At 38.3% G+C, this 23465-nt stretch overlaps 1 protein-coding gene across 1 annotated transcript; it reads right to left on the bottom strand.

Annotated features, from left to right (window-relative positions):
- Window positions 1-488: 488 nt before the first annotated feature.
- Window positions 489-23416, bottom strand: NOP14 (NOP14 nucleolar protein). Its single transcript, XM_082282413.1, has 18 exons — window positions 22945-23416; window positions 21522-21656; window positions 20592-20733; window positions 19928-20073; window positions 19368-19505; window positions 18057-18179; window positions 16784-16915; window positions 15339-15627; window positions 13936-14066; window positions 13641-13726; window positions 11880-12015; window positions 9878-9979; window positions 8946-9099; window positions 4190-4349; window positions 3210-3357; window positions 2191-2309; window positions 1091-1246; window positions 489-743 (listed from the first exon to the last, which is right to left on the bottom strand). Exons 1-18 carry the CDS (start codon window positions 23140-23142, stop codon window positions 653-655), a joined length of 2586 nt encoding a protein of 861 aa, XP_082138539.1. The 5' UTR covers window positions 23143-23416; the 3' UTR covers window positions 489-652.
- Between the last annotated feature and the right edge of the window lie 49 nt (window positions 23417-23465).

The raw sequence follows: 23465 nt of genomic DNA, 5'->3' as shown, positions 1-23465 counted from the left end.
CTTTCCATCAACCAGGACTCCCAGGTCCCTTTCCACAGTGGTGCTCTCCAGCCTCTCATTCCCCAGTCCGTCTGTACATCCAGGTTGCCCCATCCCAGGTGCAGAATCCAACACTTGTCCTTATTGAACTTCACAGTCAAGATCTCTCTGCAGGGCCTCTCTGCCTCTGAGGGAGTCAGCAGCTCCTCCCATTCAGTGTCTTCAGCGAAATCTACTTAGTGTAGCTTACAAGTTCTGTGTCCAAGTCATTGATAAAGGTGTTGAAGGCCCTGAAATGGAACCCCACTAGTAACCTTTCACCAGTCTGATGTAACCAAAGGTTTGCTGTACAATGTTTGTGTGTGTGTGTATGTGTAGGTCAAGTTAGGTGTGTGAGATCAGGTTTTAGACTAAGACTTCTGATTATTCAGCCAAATATTCTCATTAAAATAAAAAAGAAGCATGCCACATACAAAAGTGTTTTTATTTTTCTTATGAAAAGTTGTGGATTTTCCTAATGAGCAGGTTCATTTTTTCGAACAGATCTGATGATATTGTCTCCTCAAAAGGAATGCATGCAGAAAATGCAATTAAAATCTGTTCAAAAGCCGTAAGACTGGGGTATTTGATATGGCAGTAGGTTTCCTGCTGCAGATAGTCCCAATTAACTCTCTCATTTTTTCCTTTTCATTGCTTTCCATTCACCTTCCTGTGTAGCAAGGCTACCAAGAAGCTCTTTCACTTTTCTTTTTCTGGCTGAATCTCTGTAAAACAATCAACATATAAAATATTTCAGTAAGATTATATTAGGGAAAATAAATATACTTAGAGAATAATTATTAATTCATAAGAAGTCCCACAATTCTTAAATTTCATCAACACACCGTTTAAATAAAAACATTTTGCATCCTCTTAAACTAGAGAAATGAAACTGCAAAGTTCAAAACACTTTAAATTATCTCTATTGAAAAATGTTTGGTTTTCCTCAAATTGCTCCATTTTATTTAAGTTTAGTATGGTTGATCATTAATGGCAGTCTTGGCACACAGCAAAGAAACGAACACACAGCAGAACAACCCCCAAAGTGGTGCGGAAACAAAGGCTGCGTTACCTCTCCATGATTTCTGACAGCTGCATTCTAGCCAGAAATTGGTTATCTTTCCGAATCTCACGAATGGCTCCTTTAAGTTCACGTTTATGCCTCTGGATCAACTGTTTTCTTTCTTGCTCCTTCTTGCTGCCTGCCTGCTTTCTTCCAAACTCTAAGCTGAAATGAGAATGCATGTGTGAGCACAGAACACCTTAAACCCACCATTTTTTCATATTTATAAGGAGAGTTTTGTATAAAAATTAACTCAGTATTTTAATTCCTGCATATAATTAAATTGCAAAATAAGGAGCTGCCCAATGAACATACCAGAAAAACACTCACCAGACCTTCTAACTGCACATCATCAGCAGCCAATGACCACATTTCAATTCCCCCTATGCAGCCTGCACTTTGAACAGACTAAAAAAAGCTAGAGTAGAAGAATGGAATATATCTGGAGAAAGATGGAATCTCCCAATACATCTTAAATTTTTGCAGACCTTCTCAGTAGACACATTTTACAGAAAAAGTCTGATCAGTTACTTGGGGATAAGTGTGTAAGGCAGAGAGCAAAGCTGACCTCTTCAATTACTAGAATAAATAAAGCCGACACTTTGTGCCCCTCTAGATAACCAGTATGGTTAAAAAGTCAGCAGCCAATATAAAGCAGATTTCCTGAATCAGAACACTGTTCTATGATCTACAAAACTAAATTAGTGTTTTTCCTATTCATCTTTTTACCTTCATGTATTTCATATACATATCAGCTACTCATATTTGTTCTTCTAACTTGAGTGCCTGACAGAGCATTCAGTAAAGCACCTGAAAGGATAATAACCATCTAATCATCTTGACATTTGTGAATTTACAGTTTATTATATGGGCAAGAGTTGACCTCCAGTGCTATTTTTCCTACAGGATAATATGTGCTGTTAAAATTCCTCTTTCCTTTTTTCCTCTCGCGCCGTACCACCCAACTAGCTGGCCCCTTGTGAATTATGTACAAAATCTAGCAGAAAAACAGCTCTGTTTTGTGTCATGCTTTCCAAATTCATTCTAGCTTGCTAAAAATCTTAAGGTTTAAATGCACCTTTCCTTTGCATCCAGTGTTCTTTACTTACACTTTCACAATTTTTGGAGTATACTGTTTCAATGGCACTGGCTTCTTTTTCTCACATATCAATGGGGTATAGTGTTTTACTTTGTTCTCCAGCTCTTTCAGAGCACTGTGATACCATTCCTGAAAATGCAAAACCAATTACAATTGTAAAAGCATATCAAAACCACCATAAATCACAAGCTATTATAAACTGAATCAACTGTAATGTTCTCCCCATGTATTTTTTCCTGGGTTAAGTCACAGCTACTCATTAGGACACTGCTAACACTGACATGCTGTAATCCAAGTTGGATAATTCTTAAAAGCTTTTGGAAGTCTATTAAAATGGTATCATGGACAATAAGGAAGGTTTGCTGGTAGTTTTACCTAACAGAAGAATCCAGTTTAACTCAGACTCTTCCTTTCATGGTAATTTTAAGAATGATTGGAATTTTTTTATTTTGATGGGAAAAAACACAGGCAATTTAGCATCATCTACATAATACAACTTTGTTCTCTAAGGACATTTCATGATGCTTCTTCGAGGACAAGACAGTTTTGCTACACTCAGAAGAGACAGATTAAAAATTTTAATCTCATTGCTAGAAAATAAGCAACTGTCCTAGGTAAGGCACTGACCAGGTATATTTATGTTCATTTTATCTGTACAGTTTTAAGTTTTACCTCCCCAGTTTGGTACATCCATTTGTTTTACCAAGGTTTTACAGATTCACTATGAAAGTACAGATGCCCAGATAACTCTTCTTATAAATGATGTCACTCCTGGAATGCTACATTATTACAAGCCAAGTGCTGTTGTGTTCATTTAGATGAGCAAGAAACAATATACAATGGAAAAATACCTTTTCTAAACATTCTCTGTTCTTTGTTTTTTCCACAGAAACATCAAAATGCCTCACCCTCAAAAAAAAATCTCACTAATGCTTACACTTGTGTTTTTTTGTTTATGCACAGATGAAGATCACAGAATTTATTAATAAAATAAACGTACTGGTTATTCAAATCCCAAGGAATACATACCTGCATTTTTTCAGGATATTCATTCACTGGCACATGTTGTGTAAGGAGTATTCTGACAGGATGCATTATTTCATGGAATGATGGCAAGGACTCATAGAGAGCTGCACATTTTTTAATAAGGTCAAAACACAGGGCTAGACATGATAACCTGTTAATGCACAAACAAATTAACAATTTCACTTGCAAAACTGCAGTGGATTTTCAAATAAAAATGAACTGAATTAATTAAATTTGGTCTGTTAGCAGAATCCATTAAGACTGCTTGGCAGAACCAGTTACAATTAGAAATAGTTGTTAATTCAGACTAAAACTTTCACTCCCCTAAGCAAATACCAAAAAAATTCCATCAGCAATGAATCTTTATGCCAGTGCAGTGAACACAAGCCAATATTCTCTCTTTGCCACTTACGAGGAATAGGAAGTTTTTGTACTGGTTCTAAAAGTGTTCTGCTACTGATTCTGAAGTTCTAAAATTTTGTTTAAAAAGAACTAGTAATTTTGGCTTTCAGTTCTCTTAGAACTTAACAAAAGGCTTACTTATGCCAGAAATAAAGTTATACCATAACATATGTGCAAGTTGAAAAATGAGGCTGAACATGGTTAGTGAATGTGTTCAATTATGGTCTTCCCTAATTTCATTGTTCTATTTATGTTACACTTTCTAACATAGTGTTTGTATATAGATACAGTTATTTAAGTCTAAGGGCTTGACAGTTTAAAGTACTGAGCACCTCCTCTGTCCCTACAGCAACCTCATCAGTTCAGAGCTGTACCAAAAAGGAATGGAAGGTCTGAGCACTCCAACAAGTGCTCTGCATAATGTTCTGGCAAAAGATTAGCACATGTTCTGTGCTACAGAGTAGCATCATAAAAACACAGCTGAACCATCCACAACTCTGATTTTTACTTCTAAAGAGCACTGTCACTGAGAGGACACAACAGATGTTTTGGTATTTTTTCTGTTCACACTTTTTACATACCTGATATGATTTATCTCTGTTCTGCTGGTTTCCTTTAATCTAGTCACAATACTCAAGGGCACTTTTTGCTTCTCCCAACTTTCCAGATCCTCCTTATCACACACCAAAAGCAATTCTATATTTTTCCCCACTGGTGTAAATGGATGGACTACAGTATAGCCTAAAAAACCAAGAACAAGTCATTAAACAAGATCAATTCTATGCATTCTTTCTGAAGAAAAGCCACCAACTCATTTTACATTTTTTTATCGTACTACCTTAAAAAATACTTCTATCAGTATCAAAGTTTTCTAAAACAACAGGAAACACTGGAGCATGGGGACATAGGTCAGTACTGTAGTCACACTGCCCAAGTCACAGAATCCAAATGCAGGGAATGGGAAAACCAAGTACTGCCCACTGTAGGTGGTCAGGCTTGAGACTAAGGAACCCGAATGTGCTCAAGTCCATGGGCCCTTAGGGATCTGAAGGTCCTGAGGGAACTGGCAAGATAAAGCTCCTAAACCACTTTTGTACTTTTGAAGTTGTAGCAGACTGCTGAAGTTCCCAGTGACCGGAAAAAGAAAAAACAACCCCCATTTTTAAAAAAGGGAAAGAGGAGAGATCCAGGGCACTACAGGCTGATCAGCCTCACCTCTGTGCCCAGCAATATCATGGAGCAGATCCTCCTGGAAACCATGACAAAACACAGAGATGCTCGGGGACAGTCAACACAGCTTCATTAAGGGCAAATTGTGCCTGACAGGTTTAGTAGCCTTCTATGACAGGATTACTGTGTCAGTGGATAAGGAAAGAGCAACTGATGTCACCTACCTGGATTTGTACAAAGCATTTAACACTGTCCTGCACAACATCCTGGTATCTAAACTGGAGAGGCATGGATTTGACAGGTGTGTAACTCAGGAGATAAGCAATTATCTGGATGGTCATACTCAGAATTGCGGCCAACCGTTTAATGCCCGGGTGAAGATCAGTTATGAGTAGGGTCTGCCACGGGGTCTGTCCTGGGACCAGTGTTATTGAACATCTTGGCTGGGGACACAGACAGTGAGAGTGCACCCTCAGCAAGCTTGCAGATGACACACCAAAGTGAGTGGTGACGTGGATACTCTAGAGGAACAGGGTGTCATCCAGAGGGACCTGGACAGGCTTCAGAGGTGGGACCATGTGAACCTCGTGAAGTTCAATAAGACAAGCTGTGAGGTCCTGCATCTGAGTTGGGGCAATCCCACACATGGATACAGACTGGGCAATATGAGTGGATTGAGAGCAGCTTTGCAGAGCACTCGGGGTATTGGTGGATGAAAAACTGAATTCTGAGCTGACAATGTGCCCTTGCAGCCCAGAAAGGCAACGCATCCTGGGCTGCCACAAAAGCAATGTGGGCAGCAGGTCAAGGGAGGGGATTCTTCTCTATTTCACTATCATGAGATCCCACTTGAAGGAATGTGTTCAGCTCTGGGGCCCCCAGCAGAAGGACAGAGACCTGGCTTAAGAGCATCCAAAGGAGGGCCATGAGGATGACCAGAGAGCTGGAGCACTTCCCATACGAGGACAGGCTGAGGGAGCCACGGTTGTTCAGCCTAGAGAAGAGAAGGCCCTGGAGAGACCTTACAGCAGCCTTCCAGTATTTAAATGAGGCCTACAGGAAAGATGGGGAGGAACTCTTCACCAGAAAGCATAGTGATAAGATGAGGGGTAACAGTTTTAAACTGACAGAGGGTAGATTTACAGCAGATAAAAAGAAGAAACTCTTCACTATGAGAGTGGTGAGACATTGGAACAGGCTACCCAGAGCAGCTGCAGATGCCTCAGCCCCGAAAGTGTTCAAGACCAGGTTGGATGGGGTTTTGAGCAACTTGGTCTAGTGGAAGCTGTCCCTGCCCATGGCAGGGGGGTTAGAATTAGATGGTTTTTGAGGTCTCTTCCAACTCAAACCACTCCATGCTTCTTTGATTCATTCAAAGAAAAGTCATTCAAAGGGAAAGTTGGGACATGTTAGGTACATGTTTGCCCTGTGGGAAAAAGGATGCACAGTTAAACTGCAGGTTTGCTCCAGGATGGAGCACTGGATATGCTTAAGAGGACAGGGCAGGCACAGGACTTTCCCATGGAATCACAAGTAGACGGCTTTGACCAGAAGGTGGTCACGAAGCACAGTGAGCTGGAGCAGGGAGAGCCCACAGCTGCAGCCATGGAGCCTCTCCTGTGAGCTCACAGCAGGGGCCCTCAGACACACTGTAAAGTCTTCTCCCACTCCAGTTAAGGGATTTTAAACAGGAAGAGCATGGAATGCAGAATATATACTGCAGCAGGGCATATGGAAAACACTAAAGAATCCCTATGCTTCTGATCACAAGCTGATCTGTGAAACTACTTATACAGCAACATGAAAGAAGCATCTGCGGAATTTCATGGCTAAGGGACAAAATAATTTGCATTCTCTGTGCTGGACATTGGGGGCTTTCCCCCCCCTCTTTGTTTTCCTTATGTCCTGCAAGCTTGCAGTGGAATTTATTTCAAAACTTTTTTCAAACTCTAAGTTCAGATTATTTACATGCTCTAGAGTCTGCTTGTGGCTCTTCACAGACAGGCCAGAAGACAGTGTATTTAAATAAAGGCTTTTAAGGTTTGGGACCCAAAGTTGTAAGAGATTATGACACACAGAGACTTATGCAAAATCAGGAACTAAGATATGTGAGTTTTATTATCTGATTTACTTGTGAGAGGATAGCAGATCTCATTAACAATTCCATTAGCTAAAGCTATCAACCATGAAAACTTCTTCCCACTCCCTCCACCTACAGCTTTTCTTTTGTAAGGTAATAGTTTTTACTCTAAATCAGACTGTATTTCAGTCTTTTATGAAGCTGTATTCCATATATCTTTCTTATGTGAGAAATTTATGGATCAAGATCATAAAACTGAAACATTAAAAGTTTATTTGCTGACTCTACTCACTGTTAAACTTGAAACCCAAGAATTTTTTTGGTGTTATGGTGCATTAACATTCCAGAGAGCATGTCTGCGTGTCTGCCCATTTTAAAGTATTCTGTGTTGATAGCTTAACCACCACAATTACGAGCCATACTTCCACCACGAATATTTAAAAACACAACTGGATACCTTGGGAACTTCAAAACATCAACATTGTCTGGAAAGTTCTCAAAGAGAAGACTGTACCTCTAAAGTATCTTTTATTGAGCTTTTCCTCACTGCTAACAGAAACCAACACCATGAAAATTTAACTAGTGCAAAATCATTAACAAAAATACGAAGAAATATTTTTTAAAATGTAACAATTGATCATTATTTACCACTAAATATTTTTCAAGTTTCTTATGTAATTTTGCAGAGTCCTGTTTTTTAACTGTTCCAAACCCCTCTGTAGATCAAATATTCCAAGAGAGTACACAAAGGAGAAAATACTTTAAGTACTACGTAACCCACCCACTCTATAACCTCTTCCCACCTCCTTCTAAGAGTTCCGCTGTTGGCGTTCTGAGAATCCAGGGCCGAGCTCTGATGTAGCCCAGCTGTGTAACCTTGGCTCACGCTTCAGAGGAAACTGCTAAGCTGTGAGAAGCAGCTGGGGAAAGGTCTGTAGAGTACAGCCATGCCAGATAATAAAGGTGAAACTGCAGTGATAGGTTTGTTGAGAAAAGGGAGCAGGGGTGGCTCAAAAATTCAAAAGAAAAAAAAAAACACCACCAGCATGGAAAGGCAAAAAAGTCCTCAAGAGAAAGGAAGGGAGCTGCCTACTGAAGATGTACTGGAATACTGACAGAAGCTAAACCTTCCTCACCAGACTGATGACTATTTAAAAAACAGACTATTAAGGGTCTTATCAAGAGTGATGAGCACACTAATACACAGTCTGTAGTTCATTAAATCCCAGATATCTTGTGCGTTTATCAAATAATTGAATTTTTCACTTGGTAATATCCTGCCTGCAGAGTCTCTTCCTGCATGTTGTGCTCAGACAGAGATATTAATACATGAATTAGTTACTATCCTCTGACAAAACTCCTCGAAAGAAAATTATTGTCACTGAACTGGTTAAAAAAAGCGCCCCAGAACTACAATAACTTTAAAGACAAAAACTAATAAAAGAATTGAAGAGAGACGGGCAAATTTTTAAAAATTGCAAATCAAAAAAAAAAAAAATCCATAAACATAGATTACACTGAAAGGTAATTTTATTATCCCTCTTGTCTGTGGAAATTGTTAAGTTTACACAGTTATGTTATTAATCCTGCTTGTGGGGATAGCTGCCCTCTATTACACTACTACAAATCCATGTCAAATAAAAAGGAAAAATACCGACTCTGTGATTTATGTCTCTCATTTAGCTTGGTGACATGGCTGTTAGCTGAAGGGTATCTGCAGCATGAGCTGCTGCCTCACCATGAAGTTACAGGGTACTCACCAGGAATCCATTAGGAACTCTGAATTTCAGAACACAGTCTGTTTAGAATGATGATATTGCAAAAATACTGCACTGAAGCCAACATGACTTCATTTCCTTTAATAACTTCAGTCCTTTCCTTCCTGCCAACAACACTAGAGGATCTAGTTTGTAACAAGATGCCCAAGAATCAAGGTTGTGTTTGGCTAAACTACCAGATGATTTTGGCCTTTTGTTCAAAAACAATGAAACCAGTGTGAAATATTTGTATTTAAAAAATTTAAAAGATAAACCCCAATACTAAAACTGACTCTAAACTAAATACTCATTTACTCTAAACAAACTCACCCTGGGCCTGGTTTTTGGGTAGAGAGATGTGAAGTACTCCAAGAAGGAAATTGATGAGTTCTGGTACAAATCTTCTGGAGAGAGATACATATTCCAGGAACAAACAGCATATAAATAACCCCTTAATAACATCTTGCAGTGTTGTAATGCGACACTAAAAGAAATAAAAAGAACAAAATATTCCTAATTAAAAGCCTATACATCACAAATACAGAATCTCCCAAAAAGATGAATTATTAACTACACTGAAAGCATTTGAAGCCTATAAAATTACACGCTTTGATCATTGATGAGAACCACACTGGCTTTCCCTGGTCCTCACTCAAGAGTATCAGCAGAACTGAGTAACAAGTTCATCAGAGCTCATTTAAGCCACTAGAAGGTGCTAAACCACAAACAATAAATTCTTCAGAAATGAACCAGTGAAATAGAAAGCTCAGAGCAACTTGGCAGCAACAGAACAATTAGCTCAAGACTTTCGAAACATATAAACAGATTAGGATAGAAAAATAAGGACATATTTTAACTCAATGCATTAGGTACATTTTCAAGGAAAACAAATACTGCCAATTTTTAAGTAAATAACCTCTCAAGTATGAAGAAATGCTTATATGGAAAAGAAACCACTAACAAATGACTTCAGATTGTCTTCAGTCTGTTCTGTTAGTCCCATGTAATTTACCATAGAAGGAATTCTTGTATGACAACATGAAAAATTGAGGAGATACAATTTTGTGAGTTGGACTATACCCTGCAAGGGTGTTTTCCTCTTCACCCTTTCTTCCAATTACTATCTGCAGCTATGCCAAACCCAAAGCTGCCTTTTCAAGTACATTTCCACCATATACATTAATGCTAACACACATATTTGGAGTCCTAGGAAGAGATAAGAAAGTGAAGTTATATACCGAGGTACAACATCACAGACATACCTTAGTAAGTAGCTGACTCATGTACATAAAAGCAGGTGTTACAACTGGATGCCAGAAGTCAGAAGTTGGAAACAGCAGAGATATAATTTTCAAATAAATAAGCTGATTGCATATAAAAGAGAATAAGGCAAAATACAGTTAAGACATTATTCCCAGAATCTTGACTTTATACATATGTAACTTTCAAATGAGTAACTGCCACACAGTAGTCAAAAATACTACAATATACATAATTTTGAGAAATCTGATATGATACATGACCTATTTATTGAAACAACTGTTTAAGTTAGATGAGAAAAGAGAATATCCATTATGGGATATCCATTATAGGTAACATTGTGAGTGAGGCAGCTGAGAGAACAACTAAGAAGGAACTATGCCTCCCAACCCACCCCATTTACTCCATGAGAACACCTCACCCCCTTCAGCTCACCACAATCACATACTCTCACACCACAAGCACAGGAGCAGGGGGCCACACAGGACCTGTGACACCTTTCAACACCTGTGACACCTCAACACAGACAATGAAGTGACCAGAATCCTCCAGCACTGGCACACACCAACGAACAGCCAAAAAGAACTTTTCCGTTCTCTTCTGCAAAGCGCTTTTGCAGCCACAAGAACTAAGCAGTCATTAGGTACCCTTTTACTGAAGGGGACTTGAGAGAGCTACAAGTGACCTGTCAACACCATATGGAAGTTAAACATCAGTTGCAAGGTAATTATGAAAATTATTTACGTGGATATTTCCACAGTAAAGCAGATGGAAGTAAAGTTTTATTGCTTCAGAGCTGTTCCTCTCTATAAAGCTTCTATCACACATAAATACTCTCCTGAAGTGTTTTGGTTACTAAAGGCTCCGAATTTTAGGCTAAGGTAACAGTAAGTCTATGAAAAGCCAACCAAGACAACTGATCTATGGAATATTCATCAAACAAGTGCTTTGAGCATACAAAATGATATAATTTCACTCTAAAAGATAATGATGACCTGCAACCTGGAAAAGTTCAGTGAAGGGAATGAGAGCCAAAAGTGTGACTGGTGTTATAAGGGTGACAGTAACAATTTAAATATAGAAGTTAAAAGCTCTCTACAATACATTTTCTGCAAAATCCAAAACATCCTGAATAGACTCTTCAAAAGAACTCAATATATCTTCCAAGCCTTCCAAACAAATCCTTCAGTCTATTTTCTTTCAATAGTCTAATTATTCCATGAGGCAGCAGCAATTCATCAAGCTGACAGAAAACAAGTAACTCCCTCTGAATTAGATTTATTGTCTTTGAAACTTCACTACAATTAAAAAATACTAATTTCCCATATGCTCCATTCTTGAATTCCCTAACAGACATTTACCTAGGCACTGAAAAAGCCATCTGTTCACATTTAGCATGGCCAGTGAAAATGGGATACTACCAATACAAGAAGGAAAGATAAAATTTTTCCAAGTCACTAATTCGGCCATTGTCATATGTAAAGTACTCAGAAATGATACATTTTTATATCCGTAAGAGTATTTTCTTGGTTCATTGTTTGGTTTTTTAATCTTGTTTTTTTTAACCTAAGAGATATTGCAGAGATACGGGACTTCTGTGGAGCACTTTTTAAAAACATTTGCACTTAACACAATTAAAGAAATCACAACACCACTGATAACATCATTTCTTCCTAAAACAACCTCTTTAAATTTCATCAGGAAAACAGCGTTCTGCTGTGAAAACTCGAGGTGCAATTTTAATATCTTTTCCCCTTATTAATTCCACAGACACACTTCTATTCTGAAGAATGCGTGTTTGCATTGTTTGTTTGTTTCTTAGGAGTAGGGTTTTTTTGTTGTTGTGGGGGCTTTTGTTACAACTTATCTCCAGAAAGACAATTTAAAATACTGAAAAACCTAAAAAGTCATAGATGCTAATAATTCACTACATAATGTCATCTTGCACTTATCACCATTCTGTACTAATGCAAAGAGATTATCCCAGCAGTATGCATTTGTTACCGTGTCTAAACCTGGAAATGTTGCTCGGCCTTTGACTTCAATTACTTCTTCCAGATCATGTGCAGCATCTCGAAGGATAAACTTGATACTGTCACTGGCTGCCTCAGGAAACATCTGGCAAAGATTGTACAATGGCCTATTAACAAAAAATTTAAGTCATAATCAAGTTACACCACTGATGTTAATAAAAAAAAAAATTATTTTTAAGCACTCATAGGAAGATTTCTTGTGTTCCATCTACATTGTAACAATAAAAAACTGCCTGCAACAAATGTTTCTTTTTTAGAATATAAATTATTATTGTAATACTTTAGTTTACAGAGACATGTATTTTTCATTAGGCCTTGTGAGAATCCTTGAGTTGTAGGTTTCTAAATCTCAAATAAAAAATAATTAAAAACTTTTAAATACACTTCCAAATAATTTGCTTTGGTATGACGTAACGTATCCTTCTGAATCTCATAACTTTAGATATTACTGCACTGAAGTATGCTGGCTTGTACTAGACAGCTCACTCTTCTAAACACTCTTAGGCAATATTAAACAACATGTAAGGCAGCAACATGGTTAGCAAAATTATTACTGCAAACAAGAAAAAACCCCAAACACAAGCTAGATCAGCTCCTGGCCTATGGGTAGTGCCTACAGGCATATGCAATCTGGAGCCTGTATCTGTTTGGTCTTCAGCATTTTCAGTGAAATATGTCTGTAGTGATATTAATAAATCCCAGTCCTAAAAGACAACTAAAACATATTTACCCTTTGGTACAAACCATCTGTGACAGTATCAATGGGTCAGAGCTCTTCCTGATGAATTCAACAGAGCAATGAATGCTAATGCTGCACGTAACAGATTTTTAAAAACTTAACTGACTTTAGCATGAAATAAAAAAATATATGCTGAAAACTACGTAAAAATAACTCCTTAAAAGAAAGCTGTCTATCCTGCAAAGTCAAGACAGGAATCACAGACTAATTTTGTTTGGAACGGACCTTTGGAGATCATCTGATGCAACCCCTTGCTCAAAGCATGGCTAACTTCAAAGCTGGATCAGGCTGCTCCTAGCTTTGTTGAGTTCTGTGTATCTTCACAGCTTCTCTGGGAAGCTCATTTTAATGTTCAGTACCTTTTCGGAGAAGGTTTTTTTCTTTAAATCTAATTACAATTTCCCTTGCTGCAGCCCTTGCCCACTGACTCTTGTTCTTTGCTGTATATCTCTGAGACAAACTTTGCTCTCTTCTCACAGCCTAAGCGCCTGTCAGGTATTTGAAGACAACAATGCCAAACTGACAACTTCCTGCAAAGTGTTTAGTTGGAACTTCCGCATGAGCTTACTATAACACTTTTAATTCCATTTTCATCCAGCTCCCTGAGTGAATTCAAAGAACTAAAACCCATACGAAAAACAGAGATTACAACAGAAACTGCACAGGGTCATTGCAAAGTTTAAAATCCTTTATCAGCAGGCTAAACAACTTCCTACACAGGAGTTTCATGCGTATATAGTATTACTTGTCCACTACCCACAAAAAGCATTTTGCAGATCAAAAAATACATTCTGAGGTTTTGAAAATCTCTTGGTACAATTAATAGATCAAGTAACACATGAAACGAAGTTAAAACATTATAAAGCCTGAGTCACCAGCTGCCAACAAGTTCTACAGAATATTTGAAAGGAACAAGCAGCTAAATGCTTTACTCTAGGTAGCTTTTCTTTTTAAATCCTGAAGGAGCAAAAGTCCTTAGGATTTAATACTTACAGGACCAGTTTGTCAATTGTTCTGAGTTCTGGTAAATCTAGAGTTGCTAACTCTCCAAAATATTCCAAAAGGAAGCCAAACAATTTCTGCAAGAAGCATAATATGTCAAAATTACTAGGTTTTTCTTCATTGTACATATTCTTAAACCGTGATACAGACTTAGAAAATGAAGATTAGCATGTTAATTCTACTGTTATTCACAATACAGAAGCATGTATATTTATACTGCTCCCTGAATACTTACTAAAACTTAATCTGGAATTAAGAGTTACTTTAAACATAAACCAAAACATACTTCCAACTTTGCTTTGTTTCCGACTGCAAGGCTTGGATGATTGCATTTCTGAACTCTCTCCAGTATAATAAGCTGTTGTTCTATTGTTCTTCCAGCCAATAAAGACTTAAATGTCTCATAGGATTCAGGAACTAGAAAAAAAACCAAAAATTGACCAGAAAAAAATCTCAAACTTTACATCTTTAGTGTTTGTGCAACAAATTTCCAATCTGAAAATGCTATTGTTCAGAAAAAAAAAGAAACCATAGAGGTTTTAAATAATTCCCTTTTAAACACTAATATCTATCAGCATATATGTAGCACCGTATCTATGAACACAAGTCAGAAAAGAACATGTTTTTCAATGCTTAAAACTCAAGTCATCCTCTATTTACCACCTATGCCAAGCAGCACAACTGTGTTGACACAAAGCGGAATTAAACCTAAACACACATTCAACCAAAAATTTACCATAATACACTTAGGTCTGTGTTTAATTCACACCCAATTAGCTTTTGTATGAAGAACATTAAGAAAAGTAACCATATGGCCACTAATAGAAAATTATTTAAACCCCCCCCCCAAAAAAACCAACAACCCTGGCACATATTTAGTTTTTTACAAAAGTCCACATGCCAGAAGACATTCTAACTAGTTGTGTTTTTTTGAAAATAATTGCTTTCAATTCAATAATAATTCAAGCAAATCCTGAATGCAATTTAAAAGGCTTTGTGTAATAAGTCATCTTCTTTTGGTGGAAAAACACAAGCACTTAAGGAAGTTGTTTGAAAGGTTGTTTAATCTTGCAACAGACACTTTTGTTAGAGAAATCAACACTAGGACAATAGTTAGATAAATTATGTGTTTAATATGAATGAATGTTTTGTGTACTATTTGAAACATGTCTCCTCCTTCGTGCTAGGCATGGATCCCAGACCAGTCAAACTTTGAGTGTCTCTATAATAATGCAATGTTACATCACAGGGATTAAACTTCAGAATCCTGCCTCTCCAAGCATCTTCTGACAAAAATGTCAGTCCAAACACCAGAGAAACTGTAAGTATAGATCACAGAATACTGTTCTGGCTTCTCTTAGGTTAAACAGTATCACTTTGGATTGGATATGCTGGTTGCCTTCAGAAAGGAGCACAGGTATTTTTATTTTACTCCCCTGTATTTATCTTCCAATGCTGATGCTGCTCAGAGGGGCAGAAACTGCTCTGGGGTGAAACAGATCTGGTTTCTACTGCTCCAAGCATGACTAGGGCTGCTCACTAAGAACAGCAGTTACTGGCTACTCTTCGCATAGTAGAAGATAACTGTGAAGCAAAACTTCACTAACGAATGTAAGACCTACAGGGCAGAGAAAGTGATTGGTTGAACCCTCTGACACCAAGTGATCTCTGGATCCATCCTTTGCTTACCAGCAAATGTATAGGGAAGCTCTGATTTGGCAGCTTCTCTCTTTGGATCTAATTTCTCCACATTTGGTGATTCATTTTCACTTCCTTTGTGGTTTTTCTCTTCTTTATTCCCTGCAGCTTCTTCCTCACTCTCAAGATCAGATTCAAGATCACAGTGGCTATCTGCAGCATCATCCTCCTCATCTTCACTCGCAGATTCTTCCTGACTTTCTTCTTCATTCTCATTATCTTCTTCCTCTCCTTCCTCCTCTTCTTTGTCCTCCTCATTTTCAATATTAATTTTTCCATCCTGTCCATGAGAAAACAAGCCAGTTTGTGATAGTACCTCACCACAATCACCATGCAAAGCTGTCTTAAATATGCATGAAGAGAATTTGAGCCTTGCTACCCTGACCAGGCAGTGAAGGCCAACAGTGCCAGTCAAGAAGGGATATTAGGGAGAGAACATACATGTAGATATAAAAAAGCAGGGTATTTTCAAGGGGCTGTAAGAAACTGGAAGAAGAAAAAATAGTATATGAGGACTAAAAGAAACCACACAGAAGAAAAACTAGTAGATGATATGAAAATTTCAACATCACTTACAGAAACACTCTTGCTTAAAAAATATATTCCTTCTGTGTGTTAAAATAGCGTATCAGATAAATATTTGGTCCCATCCCGATTTCATTAATCATCAGTTTAAATTCACATTCACAATTGGTATTCTCCCCTTCAAGGAGAACAGCAGTTCCCTTGTTACTTGTGTATGAGAGGAGAGAATCAGTACACACGTGCATCACAGTCAGGGTGACTCATAACATCAGCTTTAAGGTTATGTGGCTCTGACACCTTAATCAAAGCTATTTCAGACGGGAAGGGTTCTTTCAGAAATCTACTCATCTTTAGACTGAAATTTGGTGGAGGCTATATCAAATACACTGAAAATTAAAAAAAAAAATAATAACCTGAAGGGCTAAAGAGCCTCCTCTTCAACCCAGTAGGCCAGTGGCAGAGAAGGCTACTCTAATAGCAGGAATACAGCCAGTAGATTGAAGGAAACAACTACTTACTTGACACATGTAAGACCATATATAACACAGCATTCAGTTTTGGGCCGTCAAATACAATAAAGGTATTGATAAACTGCAGCAAGTTCAGCAGAAAGCCATCAAGACTACTGGGGTCTAGGGCACCTGCTCTGTGAGGAGAGGCAGACCTGGGCAGAATTCAGCCTGGATATTAAAAAACCTCTTCACAGTAAGGGCAGTCAGTGCTCATCTCTCTGAGCAGCCTCCATTCTAGGAGACTTTCCAACAACAGACTGTTTCTGAGAACACTTGTAATTTCATAGTGGGCCCTGCTCGGAGCAGGAGGTTGGACTAAATGTCTCCACAGAGTTCACCTGCCAACTGTTTTTCCTAATCTTTACAGAGCTCTGAAAATTCAGAAATTTTAAACCTTACCTTGTAAGACAATAAACGTCTGTCATCCTTATCCAGGATAAAGCCATCAGCTAGATCATCAGCTGACATGTGGCTGGGTCTCTTTTTATTTGCCTGTTCATCTATTCCACGCATTCGACGTAATCGATCTGCCTGTTTCACAAGAAATACCACACAGAGATAAGAGATATCTAGAGCAATCAGGTGACACCAAAATGGAAGATCTCTCAAATGCTACAGCTAGGAAAACCCAAGGAAAAACCAGTTAATTTGGATTACTCATAAAGTTGCTGAAAAGAAAAAAACCCAGCAACTTGAGAAAATATGGGCAAAAGCTGACAATACCTTATTTTTTTGTAGGGAGTACAATCTGGTAAGAGCACACAGTCAATTGGATTATCTTATTTAAAAGGCTTGAAAATTCAGTTAACCAGAAGCATTGTGTTCTCTTATTTTAAAATTTAATCTCTTTTGCTTATGGGACATCATTACTAGAAAACAAAAGCTTCTAAAATGTTTCAGGATTTTGCAGTGCTTATCTGTTTCCCGTGTGTGTAACGGGCTTGTAGTGAACACAACAATATCCTAATATTTTTGGGATATAGACTGAGCATCAAACAAGATGGTAAGAGCAGAAAAGAAAAAAATCTCTCTCTGTTCTGCTATTAGATACTGAGCTGCTCTGATGTAATCTCCAGGTACTGAATTCCCTACAGTCTTAAATGTGTTCCTAGAATACCAAAACAAAAATGAAAAAAAAAAAAAAAAAAAAAAAAGGTGAAACATTTACTGAATCATTCCATCTTCCCATAAGACTCAGAGCTCCATGTAACAGAAGCAGCATGCAACACTACCCAAGACAATCTATTCCTCTGCAAAGCAAAGCTATATACATGCTACAACTGGAAGGCTCTTGCAATATCAGAAGAAAACAGTAAAAGCCTTGCCCAGTGTATTAATTCAACTGCTGTGCAACATGATACTCCACTAACTTAGAAGCAACTCTCAACTCTGAATAATTTAAAACATTTAAAAGCAAATCAAAGTAACATCACATTTTTATTGAAGGAAGATTGACTCATTTCATAAAACTCCACAGGCCCATACTAGGCCTATAGTTTTTTTTGTTGTTGTTTTAATATCAGATTACAAACACAAACAGAAGATTTCCTGAATTCACCCTCTGATGAATTGCAGTTTAGTACAGCCACTTACAATCTAAGGTCAAGCAATGAATATAAGCAGTCACTCCCAAAAGACAGGCCCCAAACAATTACAGCCATAAATGGTATACCTCGAGCTTCTGGAGTCGCGCCTGCTCTTCTTTGGCCAATTCTTCTTCTGTCTTCAGCCTTTCTGAAGGTTTTGCTTTCATCTCAAATCCAAGTTCTCGAACAATCATATCGTATTCATCAGGCTAAAGAAATATTTATGCAATTGTTTATTATCTTAAGTTTCATTATTCTGTTTTGCAGCCATCCCTCTGCCAGACTAACAGCTACGAAATCAGACTGTTAAGATAAAAGACTGCTTCCAAAACAAGCTGTGAGAACACTCAACTCAGAATTAAGACAAGGAATGGTAAGAACAGTTGAAGAGAAATTCTTCTGGCATTTCCCCCTTCCTTACTTTAAGTTACTCACAACTGAAAAACTTAAAAAGAGTATCTTAAATAATAACTGGCTTACTTATTCCTTAAAAAAACTTTAAAATATTGTTTATTAACAAAACACAGCTAGAATTAATAAATTAATAGCTTTATAATTTACATTTCAATTTACACTGTCACATGAGATAAGCCTTTGCTAGTTCCATTACATAGAAGTCTAGCTTAAAGAAAATAAAAAGGGATGCTGATATTCAATGAGTCTCAACATGCCATGAAACAACTTAAACCCAAAAATCAATACACCAAAATATGAACTCTTGGTCCAGTATCTTCTGTTGTACTTTGAGATCAGTTTTAATGCAAGACTGAACTAATTAACTGATGTTATAAAAACTGGATTCTACTGCAAAACAATAAACGGAAATTCACAATATTCTGCAAGATAATACACGTTTCTAGAAGAAAAAGAAAAAAGCTCAATACAATAGCTATTCTTAGATTTAAAGTATAGAATACAAATGATAAAAAAAGCATGAGACCTTAAGATATCTATTCAAAAGTAAATTATTTTCATTCTGTCTTTGAAAGGGGCAGAACTCAATTTCAACAAGGAAATGTCTGTTGTCAAGTACAAGTTGTTTTATCCAATGAACACTCCAAAGGCACTCAAAATAAGTCAGTGTTCCCAACTACTTTAATTCTTCCAAAAAATGTATTTGTCCTACAAATAAGCTGCAAGGGTGTTGTTCAGCCTGCAACCTTCCTCTCACTTGATAACTAAAGAAAAGCAATAACTAATTCAAATCAGAGAAATCGTACAAAACCCTATATTCCTCCAACTAATAGGAGTGTCCTAAAATTGTAGCACTCCTTCAATGTAAATAGTAAGTAACATCTTGTTTTATGAAGTGATGAACTTGGCCTTATACTTCAGCCACTACAAGTCAAAACTATAAGTTACTAGAACCAAGGAAATTAGTCTAGTCAAAACCTTACCTTGGGTTTTTCTATGTCTTTGTCCTTTCTCTCTGACTTTGGGGTTTTGCGGGCAATAAGGGTTTGGATTTCCTTCCAGTCTTTGTCAAGTTTTTCTGTCAGTTCTAAGGCACTTTCTCTCCGAGTCTGCCTCTCTTGCTAGAAAAATAAAACAAAAACAAATGTAGCAGTTATGTTCAGATGGACATGACATAGCATTTACAACATAAATGCAAAATGCTGTCTAACAAATTAATAATTTCAAATATTTAACATTTTGAAGCTGTAAACGTTCTTTGTGGAAGAAGCAGTATAGAGCTATGCTGAATTGGTACAAGGGTTGCATACAGAAAACAAGTTAGTTGTGAACAGAAGGGGAGATTTGGGGATACAAAAGAATGGCAGATATACAAATTATATCTAAAATGCCTACAAAGTAGACTTTATTCGAGGAGCTTGTACTCTTCTCTTACACAGCTTCCTCCTTTGTTTTCTATGCCACTATTGTTCTATTCTACAAATACAGGAATGGTGACAGCTTCTTAATCACGCTCACTTATACTTCATGGCTAAAAACTCACTTTTTCTTGTTTAGATTTGGCTATCATCTCTTCTATGAGTTCTTTCCTAGACTTAGGTTTTTCCTCTTCTTCCTCTTGCTGCTCACTTGATACTTTTTTACGAAGGAGACCTCCACCCCCTCCAAAGTGCGCCGCAGTTAATTCAGCTAGGAAAAAAAAGTAGAAAGTGAATCTTTCAAATCCACACATGACTGCAAGAGTGCTGCTGCTGGGACAGTATCTCCCTACTCTTTGAGAATGGGAGCAATTTTAACTATTGAACCCATCATGCATTATTCCCATCCCTATAGGAATGGAAAAGAGATTATGTTAGACACATAATTTACACTGACAAATACTTGGTATGAGATAGGAACACATTTTTTTCCAAGAAAGCAATCAGAAAACTCACACTTCAGATTCTGGCCAAAGGGCTCAAAATCCAGGTACATGTTTATGCTGAAAAGCTCACAGAGTAAAGAAGCTTGCCAGTAGTACATCCAACTTAACCCCTGCTAAAATCCAGAGAGCTGGTCTGTGTGTGGCTAAGAAGCAATCCAATCTGGTTTAAACATTCTAACCAGATACATTATATTCTTTCTTACTGAGAGACAGTACTGACCAAATGATGTACACATTTACCAGTAATAAAACCAGCAGTGGGACAGCGGCTGACACTTCTTACCTGACAGTGTTCCTCCTTCTTCTGTGTCACTGTCACTATCAACAATATCATTCAGTTTTTCAATTTCTGCCAAAGATTGGCCATAGTGAGTCAATTCCTCATCTTCATTAAGATTGTAGATATTCTTCTTTCCATAATTTTGCTAAGAACAGTAAAACAAACCAATGAAATATCAAAAGATCTTTAGTTCCCAGGCAACAAATCAACACAGCCTTTAGTTTTAGTCCTAGCTGAGGAGATTCTCATTCCAGTGTTTTGCTGGAACTCAACACTGGAATAAGAGCACTGCCAGACCAGTATTTTCATTCAAATACATTAAATGTTAAGTGAGTCTCTTGTACTAATGTACAAGCGGACTAACTCAGGAAACCTAGGGAAGCTTAAGTTTTATCAGTAACAGCAATTTTTAATTACTGCATTTCAGGCCTAATGAAACAGACTTCAACCTATAAAAATTGCACTACTCGATTCTGGAGATTGAGTATGTTGAGGCAGAAAGGATAGTACTGCGCACTGAATTCACAGTACAGAATGACAGCAAGTTACAGAGTTCTTCTACCCAGCTACTGAATATAGTTGATGGTGACTGCCTTTTCCTAATTTAGATCCTAAATCAAAGCATTCAAAGAAAACCAAGTAATCAATGAATCTCCTTGTAACTAGCTTCCTTGCATGTCAGTGCTCAAAGAAATCTCTGCTTCAAAAAGTTATCTTGCAAAACCAAAACCATTCAATGAAAAAATTTCTATTTCCACAAAAAAATTCCTTTTCCGTAAGTTCCAAACATATAAAATCAAAATCAAAGCACTACCCTGCAAAACCCTTCTATTAAGGGGGCACTTCCAACTTAAAAATTCAAGTGTGTGTTGCGGTTTTCTGTTTGGCTTTGTTTTGTTTGTTGGCTTTTTTTTTTTTTTTGAAATCATTTACCTGTCTTTCCAGAGTGAATCGTCTGATCATCTTTTCCTCGGGAGTTATCTTGGTGTTATATTCACCAAAACGTTTATCTTTAAACACATTTGTCTTTTCTCTTTCTTTATACTCTTTCAGTAATGTTTGATTGCGCTAGAAGGAAAAAGACAAAAGGAGATAAAATTAAAAGAACAGAGAGTAGCTGCTTTCAAAGTCGAGGTAAAAAAGACTCCATGGTATCCTGTCAACATAATAATCTTTATATTGCCATCGTATCATAAATAATTTACCAGAATGCAATGAAAGAGAAGGCAAAATTAACATGAAAAAAAGATGGGAAGCTCATACAACAATGTTCAGGTTCATTAAGTTCTCTTATAAGCTCCCATGCGAAGATAAAATGCTACGCTGTATCTCACCTTTATTTTATCACATACAAAAGCTATGCATTTCCACTGAAGAATTCTGGTATGTCTGAAGCTTAGTAAACTAACATATTAAAGAAAGCAAAAAAAACCCCTATCTCTTTGCTTTTGCTGCACTTGCCCTTCCAGTAAGAGCTTTAAATTCTGTTCAACAACAGCACATATGTAAAGTGCCAAAGAGAATCTCAGGGACATACTTTCAAATTACACTTTTTCAGCTTTAACTTAATCTACAGAGGTTTTAACTTCTTTGCTGGTTTGTCTGAAGTGACAGACCACTAAAAAGTCCAGCATTTCACCCAAGTATAATGTAGTTTGCTGGAATCCCAGATGCATAGTATGACACACTCTCCATTATACATTACAGATTTTGGCCAGGTAGCTACTGATGGCAGTAGAGAAAGAAAAAGAGGCATTTTGAAAATGGTACAAGGGTTGAAGATAAAAAAATTACTCTTCTTAAGTTGTATGGTCATTCTTATGGTGCAGGGGACAGATCATTACATCCCAACATACTTCTACAACACGACTATTTAACCAGTGTGCAAAAAGTCACCTGCATTTGTTTTCCAGATCAGCAGCAGTTTCTTTTTAGCTACACATTTCTCACTGCATCCCGACCTTAGTGCCCTTTCAAATTTTCACTATTACACCAACGTTACAACATTATCAAGAAGCTTAATATCCTGTGATCACCAGAACCGACCAGTGTCACGAACACTAACTCTGGTCCAGTGCTTACTCGCCGACAACACGTGCTATTGTAGTCTAGACCCGGGTAACTTAAGAACCATTCCCACACAGGCAATAAGGAACACCTGTGCTCCTGAACCCTGTGGGTTGCACTGGCCGGAGCCATTCCGAGCTCTCCATCACCACCTGAGCACTGAGGGGTGACCGGCCACTCCTGTGCACAACAAAGGGCGTCGCTTATTTCACCGGAGAGGGCTCCAGCCTTATCATCTCCCCACATCCACTGATGCCATCCTTCCTCCCTACTCTGGATGTTTTCTTACCTTCTTGATGGCCTTGGACCGTGAGACACCAGGCAGCCCCACATCATTTTTGGTCTTCCTCCCCAGGATGTCAAACTTCTGCCTGTTGACTTTCACCTCAAAGGGGTTGCTCTTGACCACGGCCATCGCCGACTTCACGGGGCCCTTTGCTGTGGAGGGCACTGACACCTTCCTCTTCCGTTTCGCCGCCTTCCCCATCTCTGCTCCGGCTGCCGGGGGGGACGCGGTGGGGAGGCAGCGGCTCAGCCCTCAGTGTGCGGGGCCAAGACTGGGGGTGCGAACGGGGCGAGCAAAATGGCGCCCGGGGGGGGCAAAACCTCCCCGAAGTGCCCCTTGGCCTGACCCTTGCCCTCCGACACAGCTCCGTGAGAGCCGGAGGGACGTGGAGCGCAGAAGAGGACGAAGAAGAAGGAGGAAAGAGCAGCGCGACGCGAACGCGCCCCTCAACCCGCCGTACCCAGCACTACCACATGCGCACCGGCAACCGGGTACCTCTCGCGAGAGCTTAGCCCAAGTACCGC

Source organism: Coloeus monedula (genome assembly GCF_965178545.1).
Source record: "Coloeus monedula genome assembly, chromosome: 5".
NCBI classification, from domain to species: Eukaryota; Metazoa; Chordata; class Aves; order Passeriformes; family Corvidae; genus Coloeus; species Coloeus monedula.
The sequence above is the reverse complement of the archived record's forward strand: the minus strand, read 5'-3'. Positions and strand labels throughout refer to the sequence as shown.

Coding starts and splice junctions, on each gene's coding strand:
- NOP14 (XM_082282413.1), bottom strand. CDS start 23,142: ATGGGGAAGGCGGCGAAACGGAAGAGGAAGGTGTCAGTGCCCTCCACA. Junction 16,916..18,056: donor CGCGACTCCAGAAGCTCGAG/GTATACCATTTA, acceptor CTTGTGAAACAG/GCAGATCGATTACGTCGAAT. Junction 9,980..11,879: donor CATTTCCAGGTTTAGACACG/GTAACAAATGCA, acceptor ATATGCAATCAG/CTTATTTATTTGAAAATTAT.